The sequence below is a fragment of the Zonotrichia leucophrys genome, chromosome 23, assembly GCF_028769735.1.
Source record: "Zonotrichia leucophrys gambelii isolate GWCS_2022_RI chromosome 23, RI_Zleu_2.0, whole genome shotgun sequence".
Lineage (NCBI taxonomy): Eukaryota > Metazoa > Chordata > Aves > Passeriformes > Passerellidae > Zonotrichia > Zonotrichia leucophrys.
The window spans coordinates 4,538,323-4,559,018 of record NC_088192.1 but is presented as its reverse complement, the minus strand read 5'-3'; the positions used below and the strand labels follow the sequence as shown (position 1 = coordinate 4,559,018).

Sequence of the window (20,696 nt, the reverse complement as noted above, 5' to 3'; positions counted from 1 at the left end):
CCGCGGCTCACGTGCGGCAGCGCCGTCAGGTGACTCGGGTCGTCTGACCGGAGCGTTCCCAGCTCGCTGCCGGCCGAGCCAATCGGCGGCGCGCAGCCTGACAGCGGCCAATCGGGGCCGGGCTGGGCCGGGCGAGCAGAGGAGGCCCCGGGACGGGCGCTGGCGGCTGCGGGGCGGCGGGCTCGGGCGGACATGGCGCTGCAGTTCGGCGGGGCGGGCGCGCCAGGCACAGCCGAGGAGCCGGCGCTGGTGGGGGGGAGCTTCGGGGCTGCGGACTCGTTCCCCAAGGACTTCGGCTACGGGGAGGAGGAGGAGGAGGCGGAGCTGGAGGGAGGCCCGGGGCCCGGTGGGCCCGGGGGCGGCGCGGGCGGGCCTGGCGGCGGCGCGGGCGGGGCGGACTCCAAGCCGCGGATTCTGCTCATGGGGCTGCGGCGCAGCGGGAAATCTTCCATCCAGAAGGTGAGGGGCAGCCGGCGGCTCCCCGCCCCTGCCTGCCGCGCTGCCTCTCCGGCGCCGAGCTGGTTCTCCCCGCCCTGCCGCTCTTCGGGCAATTTCTACTTTTTGTTGTGGGCCCGTGTGGCGAAGTTGGAGCGACGGGAGCCTCCTCCTTACAGACGTTTGCTTTCCAGAATGGACTCTGATCATCTGCCCTAGAGAGGAAGGTTGTGTAGCATAGGTTGTAGCCTTTGTATTTCTTCACTTTTAAGGCGTAAAAAGTGAAGACGCTGGTGTGAAATTTATCATGAGGTGGTTTTTTACGTGGTGTAGGTGTGTGGTGTTTAGCTAGTGCTTCCATTTGGAAGGCTTGAGCCGTTGTTTTGCCCTTTGATGCTTTGAGAGAACTTCTGCTTTTGTGTGAGCAGAAAGAGCCTCTGGTTTCCTTTAGAGCGAGTAAACGAGAGTCCCTTGGCAAGGAGGAAATGCAGCAGTTCCGGTGCCTTAGGTTTGTTGGTAGCTTTGTGAAGTCACTAGTGTTTCTTAATAAAAATAAGACAAAACTGACTTTTGATTTGCGAGGTAGCTCACTGGAATTGCAGCAGTCAGAACAATCCTTGTTCCTCAGTGCAGATTTTGTTTGCAGTCCCTCCTGTGAACTTTGCATAGGTGATGTTTTTATGGGAGGATGTTACTAGTGAAATGCAGAAGTCTCAGCTCTAGACTTAAGGGCCTCAAATTTGTTTCAGATGCAAATGTGAAAACCTACAGAGATTTCTATAAAGTTTTGGTGCAGAGAAGCCTTTTTGGACATTGCAGTATAGAAGGTATGCATCTGCTCCTTTTAGCAATGTTGTGCAGGCTGCTTGGTGATCCAAGACTGCAGTAAACCAATGAGTTCTGAGCTGACTTCAGCCTCTGTTAGTGAGAAATCTTTTCCATTGTGCTGTGCTGAAATCCAGTGGCAGCCTGGACTGTTGTTGCTTTTTAGCCTTATCAGTTACTCCCCATTATTTAGGTCAAATGCTCCCACTGTACGTGCAAATATTCTGCTTTCACTGAAAGCCTTTTTTCTAACTATTTTAGTCATGTGAATGGTATTCGTTGTAGACTCTTATTAGAGATCTGATTGTATTATCCACTTTTGAAAAAACTGAGCCCTAAAAGCTACAGGAAGACAGGAACTCCAGATTACAGATAGATTTCAGGACATTACAAGTCTCTTTATAGAAGTAGCTTTTGGACTTTTTTATGGTAGTCTTCAATTCTTTGAGGGCCTATTCCAGTAGTTGTATAGGAAAGGAAAAGTGTAATATTGAATATGCAGTAAGAGGACATAGAATTTATCTTTTGCCAGTTACCAATCTTGCTTAGGAATCAGAAGTTGTGATTCTGGTACCTAGGAGCTCATTGTGATGCTGCCTGAGCAAAATGTAATATCAGGAAATTTCTTATTAACAATGTCCCTGCTCTTAAATCTCTCTAGTTCAAAAATGGGCCAGACCCAGACCCAACCCTTCTGTCTGGGCACCAGCTGATGATCCCCTTGCCAGAAAATAGGGATATATGCTAGATAAATTCTGTATTGGGGGAAGCATTGGCTTTGTGATTATCTAGAAATTTCTGTGAAAAACATGATTATTAAATAATTTCATGCTTCTGCTGAGAGCAGTATTGACAGGAGATCTCTCACAAAAGAAAGAACCACAATCCTGGGAGGGACTCTTTTTTCCCCTTTGGTCAACTGGGTTTTCCATACTGGTGTAACCTATTCATGTTCAGTAGCAAATTGTAGGTAGATTTTGGGAATGCAGTGATTGCTTCAGTTCATAAGCAAATTTCTGTGCAGACTTGCATAACTGGACTTACTGTACTGATGTAATAGGAAACTGGAAAGAGTTCAGGTGGAGAACATCAATCTGATGAAATGTGCTATTTTGGGAAAAAAAGGAGGTGACAGTGTTGCTTCCCAGAGACTTATCAGCTTTAAACTGAACTTACTAATTCTGTCCTGCTCTTGTGGGAGATGCTGAGTCCCAAAAGAAATGTTGATTTCAGAATACTGTAAAACTCTGCTGCAAACCTTGAAGAATGCAGTGCAGCTGCTGTTTTTCTAGAAGTGTTCTTCTCCCTACAAATGTCCTGCTGTTTAAAACCTCCTTTAGACCCTGGCCTCCTAACATGTTTGTCCCCAAGGAAATAAATTCTTTCCCTTGGCCTTAAAAATCTAGGCTGAAGTAATACTTTGAACCTCAGTGAACTGTACTAGGTGTGGAGCTGTTTGTCTTGCAGTTTTTTTGACAGTCTGTTGCATCAGGTCTCTAAAGGATGACTTCTGTAGCTGTCAGAAACATTTGAAGAAACCAAAATTACCAAGTTTGCAGTCACTATTATGAAGTTTTTAGGTTTACAAAGTGCTGTATATGAAGTTTGCAGTCCCTATTGTGAAGTTTTTAGGTTTACAAAGTGCTGTATATGAAACTTCTTTAATTTTTGCAGTCCTGGTGTATGACTGATTGTTTGGAGTAACTTTCTTGTCTGGTTGAGTTGCATTAGCACAGAGTTCTCTGTTGGCACTGGTTGGTTTTGCTACAGGCTGCTTGTGCTGGTTCTCTACAAGGAAGGGCTTAAAATCCCAGTGGGGCTTTTTGAGTTCTGGCAATGAGTCTGTTTATCATCCTGCAGCTGAACTGTTTTTGCCAACTGGTGTGAAATCCTTCATCCTTTCTTTAGTGAGCTTTCACAGGAAGTCCCACCTACATCAGAGGAATTATTTACTGTGTGGATGCCTGAGCCCTGGAACAGGCTCCCCAGAGAGGGTGTGGAGCCACCCAAGAGCTGTCTGCATGCAATCCTGTGTCTTGTGCTCTGGATTCACCCTGCCTGAGCAGGGAGCTTGGATCAGATAACCCCACTGTGTTCCTTCCAACTTCACCCATTCTGTGATTCCCTACTCAAAATGAGTTAATAGATGGCAAACTACCTAAAACTGAGGTGTTGTTTTTGTACTCTTCTGTTGTAGCCTAGGAACCATCTGATTATGTTGTGTTTTAACACTTGACACCAGACTAAAAACAAAGTTTCCTTTAGGAATTTCTAAGACTGAAAGGGAAAGTATTAAAAGCTTGCAGTTATTTATTTAACTGGCTTTATGCCAGGTCTGAATAGAACAGAATTTGAAAACACTGTGCTAGCTTTGCAGGGAAAGAAAGAGTAACTTGGATGTCTTTGTCTCCAGCCAGGAGGGTTATTTGTGAAAATGTTTCACTGTATGTGGTTGCCTGGTTTTTGTAAGGGGTAGACAATTTCCTTAGCTGATATAGAAAGCTGTCTATTTACCTAAAGAAAGCTATAAATTTTAGAATGGGTAAACCCATTTGTAAAATTCAAGTCACAAATCTTTCACTAATTTCTTTTAATAAGATAAAATCTAGATTGTTATTTGTGTTCTTCTCACAGGTGGTGTTTCACAAAATGTCTCCCAATGAGACTCTGTTCTTGGAAAGTACCAACAAAATCTACAAGGATGATATTTCCAACAGTTCATTTGTGAACTTCCAAATATGGGATTTTCCTGGACAGATGGACTTTTTTGATCCAACATTTGATTATGAGATGATCTTCAGAGGAACAGGTGCTCTAATATATGTTATTGATGCCCAGGTAAATACAAATCACAAGGAAGTTTTATTTTTACTTTGTGTGTGAAAGGAATGATCAAGAGGCCAGTAATTTATATTTTTAGATAAGTTCATAAGGCTTTTGCTGTGTATGAAGAGATGCATTGGCAATCTGACTTCTGGTGTGTGGTTTTGTTTTGGTGAAGTGACTGGACATATGCTGCTGGTGGAGAGAGTGGAAAAGGGCTCCTACTCTGAACTTACCTGTCCTGCAATAATAGAGAGAACCTGCTTGGTTAGATAGTCTGAATTATTCCTTTTTTCTGCTCTGGAGTTCAATTAATAACACACAGTTCAATTAATAACAGCTCACTTCTGACCTCAGATTCTAGTATTGTTATACTGGTATCTGGTAGCTTCTAATCAACCTAGGATTTGCACCCTGGGAGGTTTCCTGGTTTTTGGGACCATCTTGGGGATCTCTGCCTTGTGCTGGAGTTGAAGTGTAACCCACATTTTGCTCTGAAGTCTGCTTTTGTGTAGCTGAGCCTTGTATAGCTAATGAAAATTAATTAATTAAAGAATCTAAGCTGCTTGGATTTATGACACACCAAGGTATTCTCTTGTCCCATACTTCTATTTAGTTACAGAAGGTGAAGTTCTTGCACTGCAATATTTTGTCTTTGTGCAGAATGGAATAGTTATCAGGCAGCAACTTTGTCATTCATTCCTGCCAAAACTGATTTACAGGATGACTACATGGAAGCTTTAACAAGACTCCACATTACAGTTTCAAAAGCCTACAAGGTCAACCCAGAAATGAACTTTGAAGTTTTTATTCATAAAGTTGATGGTTTATCAGATGACCATAAAATAGAAACTCAGAGGGATATTCATCAGAGGGCTAATGATGATCTCACAGATGCTGGGCTTGAAAAACTTCACCTTAGGTGAGTTGAAGACTCTGGCATATGTGATTCATGCTGTTGCTGATATGCATACAGATTAAAGGCTTTGAGATGTAATACTGGAACAACTGCAGCAAGATCTGGGTAGTTTCTTATTGAACTAACTTGTATAAATAAGATTGCTGAATTTATGCACAAGCCTCAGCTGGTAGGCTGACTGAAAAAGAGGCAGGCTACTGTATCATATTCCAATCAACGGATTTATTCCTGCTCAGTGATAATTGAAAATTTCTCTTTCAGTGTAACAGATTTGTGCATGTGGGCTGGAGGGGCAGGGAAAGAGAGGGGAACCTCTCTGCCTTCTAGTCCTGACTTGCACTGACTTTTTTCCCTGTGATTAGTTGGTTGACTCTAAAAGCTCAGTCTGTTAGTTGAGATTTGGCTCACTTTTAAGGTATTTTCTACAGACACCTTTAAAACAAGCTATCTTTTCTCTGGTTTTGTTGTTCTTTTGATTCTTGTGGAGCCAGTATCTAAATGTTAATGTGAAAAAAGTGGAAGGCCAGGAATGGGACTGGAAGAAATCTGATTAAGCATTTTTACACCTTTGTGATAAGCATTGTGTGTTCTAACAATGCTCAGATTTTTATTTTTGTTCTCCCATCTCTCAAGGATGGGAAAAATCTGTTCCATGTGTACTCCAGCTGCTCAGAACTTTGATTCTTTGTGCAATGTCCAGACATATTTGTGATAAAGTCTTCCCAGGCAAAAGTAGCAGGCCTGAATGTTAGAAAATGTGACTTTAACATTTCTATTACAATTCTGAAACACTCTTGAATCTTCTTTTTCTTTTTTCTTTCTTTGCCTTCCCTCCTCATCTCAGCTTTTATTTGACCAGTATCTATGACCATTCAATATTTGAAGCCTTCAGTAAAGTGGTACAGAAGCTCATTCCACAGCTGCCAACCCTGGAAAATCTACTTAATATCTTCATATCAGTAAGTGTTCATCTCACAGAACTTTGAATGAAATACCCAGAATGGTAAAGCAAAGTCTTTCTGCTAAAGATTGCTGGCTAGATCTGCCCTTGAGAGATTTGGGTGGCACTCATGTAGGTGTCCTCTGGCAACCTGGTTTTCTATATTAAAAGCTCTTTACCACAGCTAAATTGTACTGGTGTGTGCTTTGTGGGCTTTCTCTAAATATTGACCAAGTGTATTTTTCCTGGTTATAGCAGCTGATGGAGGTTTCCTGCCAGCAGGGTGTACTGATTACTTTGCTAAGGCAATTAGTAGTTTAATGTACTGGCCAGAGATTTTTTGATAATATGAACTTGGCCTCAGACTCAGCTGTCTGTTTCATATGACCTGTGAGACTTTTCCCCTTTTTCTCTTACGGAATTGGAAATTTGCTGCTCTGTACTTTCAATCAAATAAAATACCACCCTAGAGACAAGGCCATCTCATTTAAGTTGTCTGTGAGGCTGTTGCAGGCATTTGGACAACAAAGAAAAACCCATTTATATCCAGGAGGAGCTGGACACTTAGACATGTCACCCCATCCTACCATTTAGTGCTTGTTTGGTAGAGCACTGTTTGTAATAACCTGCCCAGTGGATAAAGGGTTTGTTGACCTTGCCCAGTGCCATGAGGATGTAATCTTGATGCCAAAAATTTTCTGGATATCCTCAGGACACTGTCCTGGGTATTCAGACTAGCTAGGAAAAGATAAGGAATGCTTCTGGTGCATAAATAGACAAGAAGCTTTGCACAGTAGTGTATGTATGATAAATTGAACCACAAAAGGCTTCTGAACTTTGGATGAGCATGTGCACTTCACCAAAGTGCTCAGGTACAAATGGCATTGTGCTTTTCTATAGTCATAATGGGTTTTTAACTTCAGAAGCTGACTTAGTTGCTCTGCATGTTAAACTGCATGGCAAATGCTTCATGCAGAAACTGAACTGCCAAGATACTGCAAGCATAAAATTTAAGAGTCAGCACACTGCTATGAAATATCTCTGAGCTCAGTCCCTTAGGAGGATGTGAATTCTGGCTCTTCTGGAGTTAATAGAAACACAGAAAAGGAAAATTGCTGAATATGGATTCTGGAAGCACAGTAAAATGTAACCTTAATAATGATTAGTTAAATAATAAACTGAAAAGAATTGTAACAGAGTCCCCAATTTTATTTTTATCAGCTGTGTGATGTTGATATGTACTATGGCAACAAGAGTATTTTATTTGTAAAGTAAATGCTCTAAATCTTGTATCTGTCCGAAGCCTCAAAATTGCTTATATTTAAACCATCTTCTGCTACTAAGAATGTGAAAATGTATTAATTCTAGTTGAGATTGTAAAAATGCAATTGTTTTAAAAATTCATCCAAATTCTTTCTCTTTCTGAAGAATTCAGGCATTGAAAAAGCTTTTCTCTTCGATGTAGTCAGCAAAATCTACATTGCAACAGACAGTTCTCCTGTGGACATGCAGTCATATGAGTTGTGCTGTGACATGATTGATGTAGTCATAGATGTTTCCTGTATATATGGGTAAGTGCTGAATACTCTTAGGAAAAAAAAGTCCTCAGAAGGTGTAGAAACACCTGTAGGAATAGATTGCAAACTGTGCAATTGGTGCTGGCTTTGTCATGCAGCAAAGTGCTATCAGTTGGTCTTTAGAGCACATTGGTACTGTGAATAACTAAAATAAATCCAAATTATTTGGCAGCATTTATACTTGGTTTGTTTCCCTCCACTGAAGGCCCTAGACAGCTATGTAACATTTGTAGAAATTGTGTTTCTAAACACAATTTACACAAAATATTCGAAAATACACAAGTATATATTCTTCTATATATGTATATATATACACAAGTATATTTCAAATACTTTACACAAGTATTTGAAAATCTGAATACTGCTGTGTCTGGTTTGGCATGGTGGAGCAGGTACATAAATACCTGTAAATAACTGGGGTCAATGGCATGCCATAAGTGTAACTTGCAGTGACATTGCTTTGAGATTTGCTCTAGTCTGAACAGAATAACATTTGCCAGATAACTCATCTGCTGTTGACTTTCTATGAGAGATGCATACAGTGCTGATACTTCACAATTTACACCAGAATTATATTTCACACTGGATTTGAGAAGTGGTTCTGAAGAAGTGATAACTTATGTTAGAACTGTAGCCTGGCAAATGCAGTGCTACCAAGGAAATACCACAGCATTTCATGGTCTGTCTCCTGATGGGTTGATCCAGGGTTGTGTAACTGTTTGTTTTGGGGTTTTTTTCAGGAGTGCTTAGAAGTAACTTGCAATACATCATTTGCTTCTATATTAATTTAACTAACACTAATAACTTGAAGCTAGAAAACAGTATGCTCATCTTTTATGTAAATGCAAGCTGGTGTAGCTTAAGACCAAAAGTGTCCTGCTCCATTTTGCATCCTCTGCCCCAGTCTCACAAAGGAAGCCTTTATATTCATTTACCCAAAGTAATTTCACTGAGCTGTCACTCCAAACATCAAAAGAATTCATGCTGGTAGCTTGCTCTTAACTTTTCATTTGTGATAGTCAGTATGTAATGAAGGCCTGAGAAACTGGAGTCTGATAATGGTCTTACTCACTGGGAGTATTGAGACCTGCATTGCAGGTTCTCCACTTGCTTAGCTCAGTATGAGTAATATTCTTCTAACTGCATTTAACAGCTGTTTGTCTTGGAAGTTACATGTTAGATGATGCCTTGGGTTAACTTGTTCTTTTTTAGGTTAAAAGAAGATGGCACTGGAAGTGCTTATGATAAAGAGTCAATGGCAATTATCAAGCTCAATAACACAACAGTCCTGTACTTAAAGGAAGTAACAAAGTTTTTGGCATTAGTTTGCATTCTTAGAGAAGAGAGTTTTGAGCGCAAAGGTAAGAACTTCCCTGCCATTGAACAGCCTTTACCTAATATTTTTTATCAGCTATAAAATATGAATATGACTTTACAAGTCACCTTGATTTTTGTGTGACTAAATTTGTGTAGTTTCTTATGGGAGGAAATTTTTATTTTTTGGAGATAGATCTAATGAGGTCGTTTTTTTAAATTGTGAATCATCACTTTAATCACTGTCCTGCTGCCAAAATGACTTGTGTAGCTAACATGAGTTCTGTCTCTACCATCTGTTCTGGTGGGATCAGTGGTATGGAGCCATGGGCCCCTTACCTACTGTTTAATCATGAATATACACCTTGCATTCCAAATTATTACCTGAGACAATCCAAATAAATACTAACATCAGTAAAACTTTGTTAAATCTTCTAAGTCCAAATTTATACGAAATAATTAGCAAAACACCTATTTGATATTGATTTTGAAGCTGTGTTTACATAAATATGCCAATCTGAGCGCAGTTTTTCCTCTCCTTGCCAGGTTTGATAGACTACAATTTCCATTGCTTCCGCAAAGCCATCCATGAAGTTTTTGAAGTAGGTGTTGCCTCCCACAGGATCTGCAACCATCAATCAAGCACCTCAAATATGAAAGCAGTGACTCACAATGGCACACCTAGGAATGCAGTCTAGAGGAAGGCTAAAGACCTTGGGTAGACTTGTCAGCTCTTCACTCCAAAGTTTTGTGGAACAAGAGAAGAGTAGTCTGAAAGCCTGAAGTATGTTTCAGAGAAGAGTGGTCCTAACTGTGGAACAGCAGATTGTAACTCATGTTGGGCAACTGAAACTACTGTGAAAATACTTTGAGGCCAGTGGAGTTAGAAATGCCAGTTTGAAATCAGCTGTATTGCAAATGCAGTAGGTTTTCAGTTTGGAGTCCTCTTTTAACAGTCTGTGTCTGACTGATTGCCTGGTCAAAACTTACAAGCAATTGAGTTGGGTTTTGTGTGAAACACTGAACAGTCACTTGCTTAACTTTTAAAATTTTTTTAAAATTAATCTGTAGAATATCCTCTTTTGCTTAAGTTTACCTCCTGTCATGCAAAAACAAAATTGGTGTTATTAAGGCTTGTGAAACTCAAGCTTTTTGCTTGCTGAGGCTGGTCTCAAATCATTCCATTAAGTAGTTCTTGTTCTTGCTGGTGTGCTCATAGTTCTCATGAATTCTGTGCTTGTTAAGTGGGTGCAAGATAGAGAGCTCTGTTCTAGTGATCATGTGTTTGTTTAGAGAACTGACCTGGAGCTTCATTTTGAGAGAAAGTGATACTTTGCTTTCAGACCACACTTCTTGGTATGTCCCCTTTGATGGAAGGAAAGGATTAAAATCAGAAATAAACTACCTGCTCTCTTTTGCAAAAACATGGATGTCATAAATCTGTGTGATTAATCCTATTCATGAAACAACTGCATGGCTAACTAAACTGAAATGTCTGCCATCTGTTGGAACAAAGCAGCCACTTTCAGCTATTCCCAAGCAAAGAAATTACCAAGTTACTGACTTTTGATGGTGGATCTTTCTCCACTCTCTGACTGATAATCAAGACAATTCCTAGCAAAATGTCTGAGGGTGTTATCTCTGCATGGCAATTAAGTTCACTGTGCCATAATTTACTAATAGTACTGGACTTTGGAAGTACATTGATTCTGTACTATGACAAACACCCTCTCGTTTGTCTCTGTGCAATCTGACTAAAATAGTGGTTTTTCTGATTTTGTGAATTCTGCTGACTTTCATACTACGGGCAGTATATGTGAATTCTTTAATTTATTGGTATTAGTAGTGCAGATGTCATTCTGTACACCAGCCTTGCTGTGCAGGAGGCTCAGCCACTGGCCCATAAAGACCTTGCCTCCTTTTACCTGTCCCTGTGTGTGTATAGGTGTTGCAAAGCCATTGGACCAACTATACAAGTCCCACTATAAAAGTTTCTGCAAGAAGAACCAATTGGAGTGATTTCTGCAGCTGGTGTATTTATGTGGTCAGAAATAACCTTGGGACTGCTTCTGTGCTTATAGAATGAACTTCCATTGATATATGTAAAAATGAATATATACATGCATTAACATTGGGGTGTATGCACATTCTGTGTAAATGTTTTTTTTTTGCAGCAGGAAACTGGAATTCAAGTGCTCTAGGTCTGTTCTCTTAAATGTAGGCTGAGCCCCTTTTTGCTAATGGAACTGTAGAGCTCTTTTTGAGGGAGTGCAGTGGGCTCTTAAGATTGGGTTTTGTAGTTTGCAAGCACTATCACAGTTCAGATTCTGAAGGTAAGAGGAGAAGTAATTGGCAAAATAACAGGAAGAAAGAATCCCCATTTGTGCAGTGAGTTTTCCATGTTCTAAGTACATGCATATGTTCTCTTTCTTTTCACCCACTACAGGATTTTGTGCTAATAAAATGAAAAAAAAAAAAAAAGTCAAACTGTAACACTATTATTTCTGCTTGTCTTTATGGACAGAAGTCTATAAAGGCCTATGTGGTTAAGCAAACTTTTAAAAGCAATGTTATCTTTATGGTATACTTAAAAAAGTTAAATACTACATTCCCATTTAGTCAGCCTTAGCTTTCATTTTAATGAAAAACTGTCTCAGAACTAAGCTCTGAAAGTCAAATTTGTTGAAAGTTAAATTTAAAAGGAGTATAGTATTTCTTTAGTTCACTGAATTAAGTTGCTGTTATACAAGGAGAGTGTTAATAACCTGTTGCTGCTTTAGTGAATTTTTGGCTTCTGAAAGCCAAGGGAGGAGGAAGGATAGGAATTAGGCTTTATTTTCTTCCTTGTGCAGGAGCTTGTCTCTCCTTGCTGTGCTGACCTGCTGCAGGGAGAGGTGCTCTTGGAGAAAAGGGAAGGCAGTATCACAGTATCTCCAATAAAGCACTGAACTTGCAGAGGAAACCATCAATCAAAGCTTCACTTTTCTGCCTTTTCCCCCTTTTTCCTCCTCTGAACCTGTAGTGCTGTGGATATTCTTCAATATTTTTTTGCAAACAATTGAGGAGCTGTGATTTTAAGGAGAAGAATGGTGCAGACAGGGGAGGGCACAGGCAAAACAGTAACCCATCTGCTGAGAGAAGGAATCAAATTTCTTTCTGTTGAAGAATAAAGCAATTCCTTGCAAGGTACCTTTCAAAGCTTTGCATTGGTGGGCACTGGGGCATTGCTGATGACTGGCTGAATTTCCCATTGGCAATTATGCACAGGAGAGGGATGGAGGGAAAGGCCAAGCCCAGGAAGAGGGGCAGAGCAATCAAAGGTGGTGTCACTGCTGCTCTGGAGGTGTAATACTCCTGCCTTTGGCTGTTAGACCCAAAACTCCCTCCTCTCTGCATCTCTTGCTCTGTATCTCATGAATAGTTGCTGTCCTGTTGGGGAAGATGAAACAGGAAAGCCCTATAAATATGATTGCCTGGCAAAAGATTTTGAGAATATGGAAACTATAAGTGAGATTGAAATGAAAGCAAGCTTTGAGATCCCTCAGTTACTGAACAACTGGAAAACAATGGCATGGCCAGCTGAAGGTGATCCCCTTTGGATCAAACAATCCCCTCTGCTTGCAGACAGGCCCAAGGCTCAGAGCAGACCCTGCCAGCTTGGCAGAAGGGGCCCAAAGAGGAGTTTTTAGGGTTTAAAATGTAACCCAGTGTGGTAATGTTATTGGTATGGTAAATTTATGTAAATTTACATACAGCCTATTAGAATAGGCCTTACATTATATGGTAATGTAAACCCTATTCTGATAGGCTGTATGTAAATGCTGTAGGATTTGTATCTTGTACTGGATTGGTTAGTGAGAATCAGAATATTCAGCACAGAAGAAGATTTATGGTATTGTAATGGGAACCTCGCTCTCACTCTTGCTTTTTATTCTTTGCTCTCTCTTTGAGGCTCCTCTTTGGGGGCCTGCTCTGAGCTGTGTTTGGCAGCTCCCAGCAGGGCCCCTCTGCAATAACCCCCAAGTTCCCAGCCCTGGCTGCAGAGATCTCTGCTCTCTGTCCGTCCCCACCATCCCACCCTGGTGCCCCAGCGCTGTCCTGCTCGGGGAATGGGGCAGCTCCGCCCGGCTGGGAGCTCCTCCCGCTCCGCAGCGCCCCGGGCAGCCCAGCCCGGCCTCGGCCGCCGCTGTGCGGGCTCGGGGCGGGCTCAGCCCCGGCCACCCTCGGCCTCGCTCGCCCACGGTGAATGCCCACGGTGGCTGCGGGCAGCCCTGCCCCGGGGCCGGTACCGGAGCCGCCCCGCCGGGCCCGGGCAGTGCGCGGTGCTGGGAGCAGCCGGACGGACAGACGGACGCCTGTGCGTGCGTGGTTTTTATCATTTAGGGAAGATCTGTGTTCCTTTTGGTGCAGAATAGCGGGACGCCTGTAAGACTCCACAACAGACGCCTGTGTGGGTGCTTGGTTTTTATAATTTAGGACATTTTATCATTTTATCATTGCATTTTATCATTTGTGTTCCCTTGGATGCCGGAGAGTGAGATGCCTGTGTGTGCGTGGTCTTCTTTCATTTAGGGAAGATTTGTGTTCCCTTTGGTACAGAATAATGGGACGCCTGTGTGTGCACGGTCTTCTCTCATTTAGGGAAGATTTGTGTTCCCTTCCGTGCGGAATAGAGGGACGCCTGTAAGACGCCACAACAGACGCCTGTTTGTGCGTGGTTTTTATAATTTAGGGAAGATTTTTGTTCCTTTCAATGCCGCATAGTGGGACGCCTGTAAGACTCTGCAACAGACGTCTGTGTGTGCGTGGTCTTCTCTCATTTAGGAAATATTTTGAGCTCCCTTTTGTGGCTAATAACGGGACCCCTGTGTGTGCGTGGTTTTTATCATTCAGCGAAGATTTTGTGTTCCCTTTAGTGCAGAATAACGGGGCGTCTGTGTGCGCGTGGTTTTTCTCATTTAGGGAAAGTTTTGAGTTCCTTTTGGTGCGGAATAGCGGGACGCCTCTGCATGCAAGGGCTTTTCTCATTTAGGAAATATTTTGAGTTCCCTTCGGTGTAGAATAGCGAGACACCTGTGTGTGCGTGGTTTTTCTCATTTTTGTTCCCTTTGATGTCGAATAGTAGGACGCCTCTGAGACTCCACAACAGACGCCTGTGTGTGCGTGGTTTTTCTCATTTAGGGAAGATTTTTTTCCCTTTTTGTGAGGAATAACGGGTTTGAGTTTTGGGCTTGGAGCTGTAGACGGCGCTCTGGTAACGCGTCTGCAGGAAAGCTTTAAAAATGAGATTCCACTGACCCCTGCTGCTGTGCGTGGGGCCGGCTCCTCCCTTCCTTTCCTTTTCTTGCTATGCTCTGCCCTCCCAGCACAGTTTTTTATACCCTGAAAGTTGTGGAAACCGTAGCAAAAACGGTTTTTGAGAAACGTAGCCTTTAAAAAAGGAGTTCTAGAGATGCCTTCTCTGAATGCTGGCGTTTTTTGAGGTTTGCATTTGGTAAAAATGTCTTGTGCTGTCAGTATAAACAAGCTGGAAGCTGGACTTGAAGGGACACTAATTAAGTTTGCTTATGACACTAAATTTAGAGGAGATGTCAACTCCCTCGAAGGAAAGTGAAAGTTGCTCTCTCATAATATATTGTTAAATCTGTAATTACCTTACAAAATGTTTTTAAAACCTTTTACCCTATGACATAACAAAGATAAAGGGAATTATGTTAATTCCCTGCTTTTATGTCACTTGGGGCAAATAAAAGAGAAGTTATTGCAGTCTATCCACATCTTTCTTGACTTTGATTTTTACAATCAAGTTTCTATTGATGTTGTGCCCATCCTTCTCTCCCACCATCAATCTCTCCATCCTTTTGGGCTCCCAACTGATTATTCTTTATCTGAAATCTGTAAGAAAAAGTCAAAGAGGAAATATGTTGAAATACCAAGTAAAATTAAACCACCTGGTGGATAAAAGTAGGGTGGATCCATTTCATTCTTTTTGGCTTGCAGCGAGTGAATTGGTTATTCAGTGCTCCCCTGTGATCTAAAGACTGTTTATCTTTCATGCCCTCTAGATGGCTGTCTTGTTCTCTTTGAAAGAATATTACACTCTCTGATAGAGCTGTAAGGCAGAAAGTTTATCTAATTAGTCTCAGTCTTTACATGTTTGTGTATTTGCAATGTGCTTTAACGTTTATGAACAAAAATTACAATATGTGACTTGAAAACCTCCTGTGAACCACTGTCTTCTGTTTCGGGGCAGGAGGTGGATAAGTACTAACTTGTTTCAGAGAATTGAAAGTATTTCCTAATAAACTTTCCATTGTATCAAAAAGCTGCTAACTTATTGCACAAGAAAACTTTTGTAAATGATAATATAATTGCCAAACAACAGCTTAATAAAGCCACATCTTCAATCATCCATCAGCAGTGTGGAGTGAAAATTTCCTGAGGTTTTCAGTTCTTCCTTGTAAAAAAAAAAAAACAAACCTAAAATTTTTGGTTCTTGAAGTCCTTCCTTTATTTCATTAAATTTGAATTTTGTTAAATTTTGTCTTCAGAAGGTGAATGCTGATAGTTGGTAAATCTGTAGCGGGGTCCTCATGAGGTGTTCATTGGATGTTATCCCATCCAAGCAGGCATTTTAACACAAACATACTTATATCAACTATTTCACTACTATATCTAAGCTTAATTAATAACAGAAATAAAAATGATATCTTTGTAACAGTTACTTTAACAGCACACATATAAAATCCATTTTAATATTTGTGAAAAGCTAATATTACAATATGTATCTATATGATATTATCTGTATAATATCTATATTATAACATGTATCTATATTATATCTATATTATAATATGTATCTATACTTTTTAATATATATATTGTAATATGTATCTATACTTTTATACTTATATATATACACTATATATACACTATATATTATATTATAATATGTATCTATACATATACACATACATATATATACACACACTATATATACTGTATATTATATCTACATTATAATATGTATAATATATACATATTATAATATAGATTGGGATCTCTGCCCTTCCCAAAATCTCTCCAGATCTCCCCCTCCTAAAATCCCTCAGGATCTCTGCCCTTTCTATCCAAAATCCCTCCACATCTCTGCACTTCCCAGCCAGAACCCCTTGGGATTTCTGCACTTCCCAAAATCCTTCCGGATCTCTGCCCTTTCCAGCCAGAATCCTTTGGGGTCTCTGCCTTTCCCATCTGAAATCCCTCAAGATCTCTGCCCTTCCTAAAATCCCTTGGGATCTCTGCACTTCCAAAATCCCTCAGGATCTTTGCCCTTCCTAAAATCCCTCAGGATCTCTGCCCTGCCCAACCCGAATCCCTCTGGATCTCTGCACTTTCTATCCAAAATCCCTCCAGGTCTCTGCACTTCTCAGCCTGAATCCCTCAAGATCTCTGCCTTCCCAAAAGCCCTCAGGATCTCGGCCTTTCCCTGAATCCCTCAGGATCTCTGCACTTCCTAAAATCCCTCAGGATCTCTTCCCTGCCCAGCCTGAATCCTTCAGGGTCTCTGCACCTTCCCAGCCTAAATCCCTCCGGATCTCTGACCTTTCTATCCAAAATCCCTCAGGATCTCTGCCCTTCCCAGCCAAAATCCTTCCAGATCTCTGCCCTTTCCAGCCAGAATCCTTTGGGGTCTCTGCCTTTCCCATCCAAAATCCCTCAGGATCTTTGCCCTTCCTAAAATCCCACAGGATCTCTGCCCTGCCCAACCCAAATCCCTACGGATCTCTGCACTTTCTATCCAAAATCCCTCAGGATCTCTGCACTTTCCAGCCAGAATCACTTGAGATGTCTGCCCTTCCCAAAATCCCTCAGGATCTCTGCCCTGCCCAGCCTAAATCCTTCGGGATCTCTGCACTTTCCAGCCAGACTGACTTGAGATCTTTGCATTTCCTAAAATCCTTCAGGATTTCTGCTCTTCCCAAAACCCCCCAAGCTAAGAGATGCCTCCAGCTGCACCCTCCCCTCACCTTGGCCCATTCTCTTAAGAAGATTTTCATCTCCATCTCTTAAGCAACAAATGGAAGATTTGTTGAAATTCCCTGAGAGAAAGGGAGTTCAGGGAACCCTGAAATTCCCTGAGAGAAGGAAAGGAAAAAAAAGAAAAAAATCCTAACCTCTAACACTGATGAAGACATTTACTTCTCGCGGTGTTTCTTTTGTTTCTAAATGACTTTACATATATATTTTTTCCTGCTTCTGAACTACCAAAAATGGAATTTTCTCACTGAAGAGGAAGTGCCCTCCTTTGACAGCATTGATCTTGGAGTGTTCAGAAATTACTTCAGGTTAATTCCAGTTAAAAACAATTGATAAGGGATGATAACTTACCTGATTGAGCATTGATTAAAATAATTTATTTCTGGAAAAGACTCCCTTATAAGTTAATGCTTCTGAAGGGGAGATCATGAGATTATTAAACATCCTTCTGCTGTCACAAAGAATGATGTCAGTTTTCATAAGTGACAATTAGTACAGTAATAGCAACTTTAGGTTAGGAAGTGACTGCCTTAATCTGCCTCTCCTGCATACAGAATCACAGAATGGACTAGGTTGGAAAACACAGTTTTTGTTGGTCAGTTCAGTTAAAAAAATCAGAAGTCAAATAAGAGTCTTTTGAGGTTAAGGAAAAATCACAATGATTACATTTGACTTTATTAAATTATTTGTTTTTACAGAATTTTCAAGTCTACTTAATTTAAATATATTTCCAATGGAGTAGAGGTCTTGGTAATATTATTAAAAAAGCTTCAAAACCTGCATTGACTTTCAGAAATGCTTGATAGTCTGAGCAGTTTATCATAAAAGAAAATAAATCAGAAAACTCAAGGAGCAGGAGAAACTTTGAGGTTTATTTAAGGCTTATTCTTTGAGCAGTTGTGTTTGTGAGAGAATGATGTGTCACCAGGTGTGGTGACAGTTAAAGCAGCAGTGTTTGAAGAGAGGATGATCCCTGAAACATGTCAAAAATAAATGAATGTAAGAGTTGTTGGGGGAGGTCTTGCCTTTGGAAAAGATGCTTTCAACACACACACACAAAACAAAACAAAACAAAAAGTGATTTTTTTACTTCTGTGTCTGCAGCAAAGTCATTCAGTCAAAAGTTGGGCAATCATTTTCCTCTGTGTTATATTCTTTCTGTTTTTTCTGATCGTGCCTTTTGCAGAATGTACTTGTTCAAAACGCCAAGACCATATAATTTTCTCAAAACTTAATTGAAAATACCATAAGGAGAGTGTAAATTTAAATGAAGCTCTGATTTCATGGTCCAGCTCTGCATCTTTCAGACCAACATTCCCTCACAGATTTGGGAAGACCTACCAAGCTGATCACATCCTTTCCAGCTTTTACATTATTCCTTCTTTTTAATCCTGTACAAGAACTACTATGTGTAACTCTTGATAAAATAGGAAAAGTTTGCTGCAGTTTTATTGAAGTTCCCACCTTTTACTCTGTCTGAATTTCCTTTTTAATAGCTGATACTGGAATGATAAAATGTGTGTATATATATATATATATAAATAAATAGATTAAAATATATAAATATAAATATGCACCTCTATAGAAGATTTATAAACTTCCTGTTTAGTTTTAAACCTGTAGATGGCATATCTGTAAGGTAACTTCAAGATTCCTCATATGATAATCTAGTCATGTTATCCATTTACTGTCTGCTCTAAAATCACTTCTTTATTCCTGGTTTTGCTTGGGGATTCAGTCAATCAGAACTGTATATGCATATTCTAATATTTCATTTTTTTATTGTCACGTGTCCTCTCTGGAGAAGTAATTATGAAGTGTGCTGGCACTCAAGTAAATCTAGATCTTATGTAAAGAACACTAAAATAAAAAACGTTCCTAATTACAATAAGAATGAACAAGAGAAAATAGTATCATCACATGACACTGCATGTAATCCAGATATGTCCTGAAATAGTGGGACATTTTATTAGAGAGGCATAATAGCATAAAATATTTAATGGTGTCAATTTTATCCATGACATTTGTGGAGTTGATGTTGCCAAATGATTAATAAATGGAAAATTGGTAGCACTCTGTGTGTGAGATGTAACTGATACAACCACATTTTGGTTTAAGCAACATTCATCAAATTCTGGAGGAATTCCTGTTTCAGTAGTGCATAATAAATAGGTAGAGGGATAAAAATATCTGGTTTGTGTCCTAGCTGCTAAGATGCAGCTAAATAAGTGAATCACCTTCCTTTGCTTGTTTTATTTTTAATCCTGCATAATTCCATTAACAGAAGAGAAATGTGTAAAGTAACAGAGGTTGGAAGGAGAATGTCTATATCTATTTCTTAGGATGTGCTAGAAGACTGTATCTTAACTTATTCTCCCACACAATACCAGGCTTAAAGTTTTGTGACTAGACGAATTGCTGTTCCAGCAGTGCACAATAAATAGGTAGGGGGACAAAAATATTTGTTTTTTCATACTAGCTGCTAAGGTGTATCGAAATAAATGAGTCACCTTCCTTTGCTGGTCTTATTTTTAATCCTGCATAATTCCATTAACAAAAGAGAAATGTGTAAAGTAACAGAGGTTGGAAGGAGAATGTCTACATCTATTTATTAGGATGTGTTAGAAGACTGTATCTTCACTTATTCTCCCACACAATACTCTGCCTAAAGTTGTGTGACTAGACGAATTGCTCTTCCAGCAGTGCATAATAAGTAGGTAGGGGGATAAAAATATCTGGTTTTTTTACCCTAGCTGCTAAGGTGCAGCTAAATAAGTGAATCACCTTCCTTTGCTTATTGTTTTTAATCCTGCATAATTCCATTAACAAAAGAGAAATGTGTAGAGTAACAGAGGTTGTAACCCCTGTTGGTTGGAAGGAGGAACATCTATTTCTTAGGATGTGCTAGAAGACTGTATCTTCACTTATTCTCCCACATAGTACTGGGCTTAAAATTGTGTGACTAGAGGAACTGCTGTTCCAGCCGTGCATAATAAATAGGTAGGGGGATAAAAATATTTGTTTTTTCATCCTAGCTGCTAAGGTGCAGCTAAAAGGCACCTGCCTTTGCTTGTTTTATTTTTAATCCTGCATAATTCCATTAACAAAAGAGAAATGTGTAGAGTAACAGAGGTTATAGCTTCTGTTGGTTGGAAGGAGGAACATCTATTTCTTAGGATGTGCTAGAAGACTGCATCTTCACTTATTCTCCCACATAGTGCTGGGCTTAAAATCGTGTGACTAGAGGAACTGCTGTTCCAGCCGTGCAAAATAAATAGGTAGGGGGACAAAAATATTTGTTTTTTCATACTAGCTGCTAAGGTGCAGCTAAATGAGTGAATCACCTGCCTTTGCTTCTTTTATTTTTAATCCTGCAGAATTCCATTAACAAAAGAGAAATGTGTAGAGTAACAGAGGTTATAGCTTCTGTTGGTTGGAAGGAGGATGTCTATTTCTTAGGATGTGCTAGAAGACTGCATCTTCACTTATTCTCCCACATAACACTCTGCCTAAAGTTGTGTGACTGCCTCCCAGCAGAAGGTTATTAACCACGAGCATCTGGCTTCTGTCCCGGCGGTGGCACTTTGCACCCTCACTGCAATGCACCAAGCATTTGGAGGAAGGAACAGGAACCCAAAGGAATAAATAAAAATAAATAACAATAATAATAATAAACCAAAAAGCAGTGTGAAAGGATAACGGGGGAGTGTGCAGCCCCTCTCAGCGAGCAGCTCAGCAGAGCAGAAGTGTGGCCCAGTCAGGGCGCTGTGAGTCATTATGAGAACCCTTTGCCCGCAGGCTCGGAGCAGCGATGCAGGAGGAG

The 20,696-nt window shown here is 40.5% G+C and overlaps 1 protein-coding gene across 1 annotated transcript; it reads left to right on the top strand.

The window, feature by feature from the left end:
• The first annotated feature begins 146 nt into the window (after positions 1-146).
• Positions 147-15,245, top strand: RRAGC (Ras related GTP binding C). The gene is made up of 7 exons (XM_064731498.1): positions 147-459; positions 3,895-4,098; positions 4,806-5,005; positions 5,847-5,961; positions 7,371-7,513; positions 8,732-8,880; positions 9,380-15,245. Exons 1-7 carry the CDS (start codon positions 193-195, stop codon positions 9,529-9,531), a joined length of 1,230 nt encoding a protein of 409 aa, XP_064587568.1. The 5' UTR covers positions 147-192; the 3' UTR covers positions 9,532-15,245.
• The last annotated feature ends 5,451 nt before the right edge of the window (positions 15,246-20,696 follow it).

Coding starts and splice junctions, on each gene's coding strand:
- RRAGC (XM_064731498.1), top strand. CDS start 193: ATGGCGCTGCAGTTCGGCGGGGCGGGCGCGCCAGGCACAGCCGAGGAG. Junction 7,514..8,731: donor GATGTTTCCTGTATATATGG/GTAAGTGCTGAA, acceptor GTTCTTTTTTAG/GTTAAAAGAAGATGGCACTG. Junction 8,881..9,379: donor AGAGAGTTTTGAGCGCAAAG/GTAAGAACTTCC, acceptor TCTCCTTGCCAG/GTTTGATAGACTACAATTTC.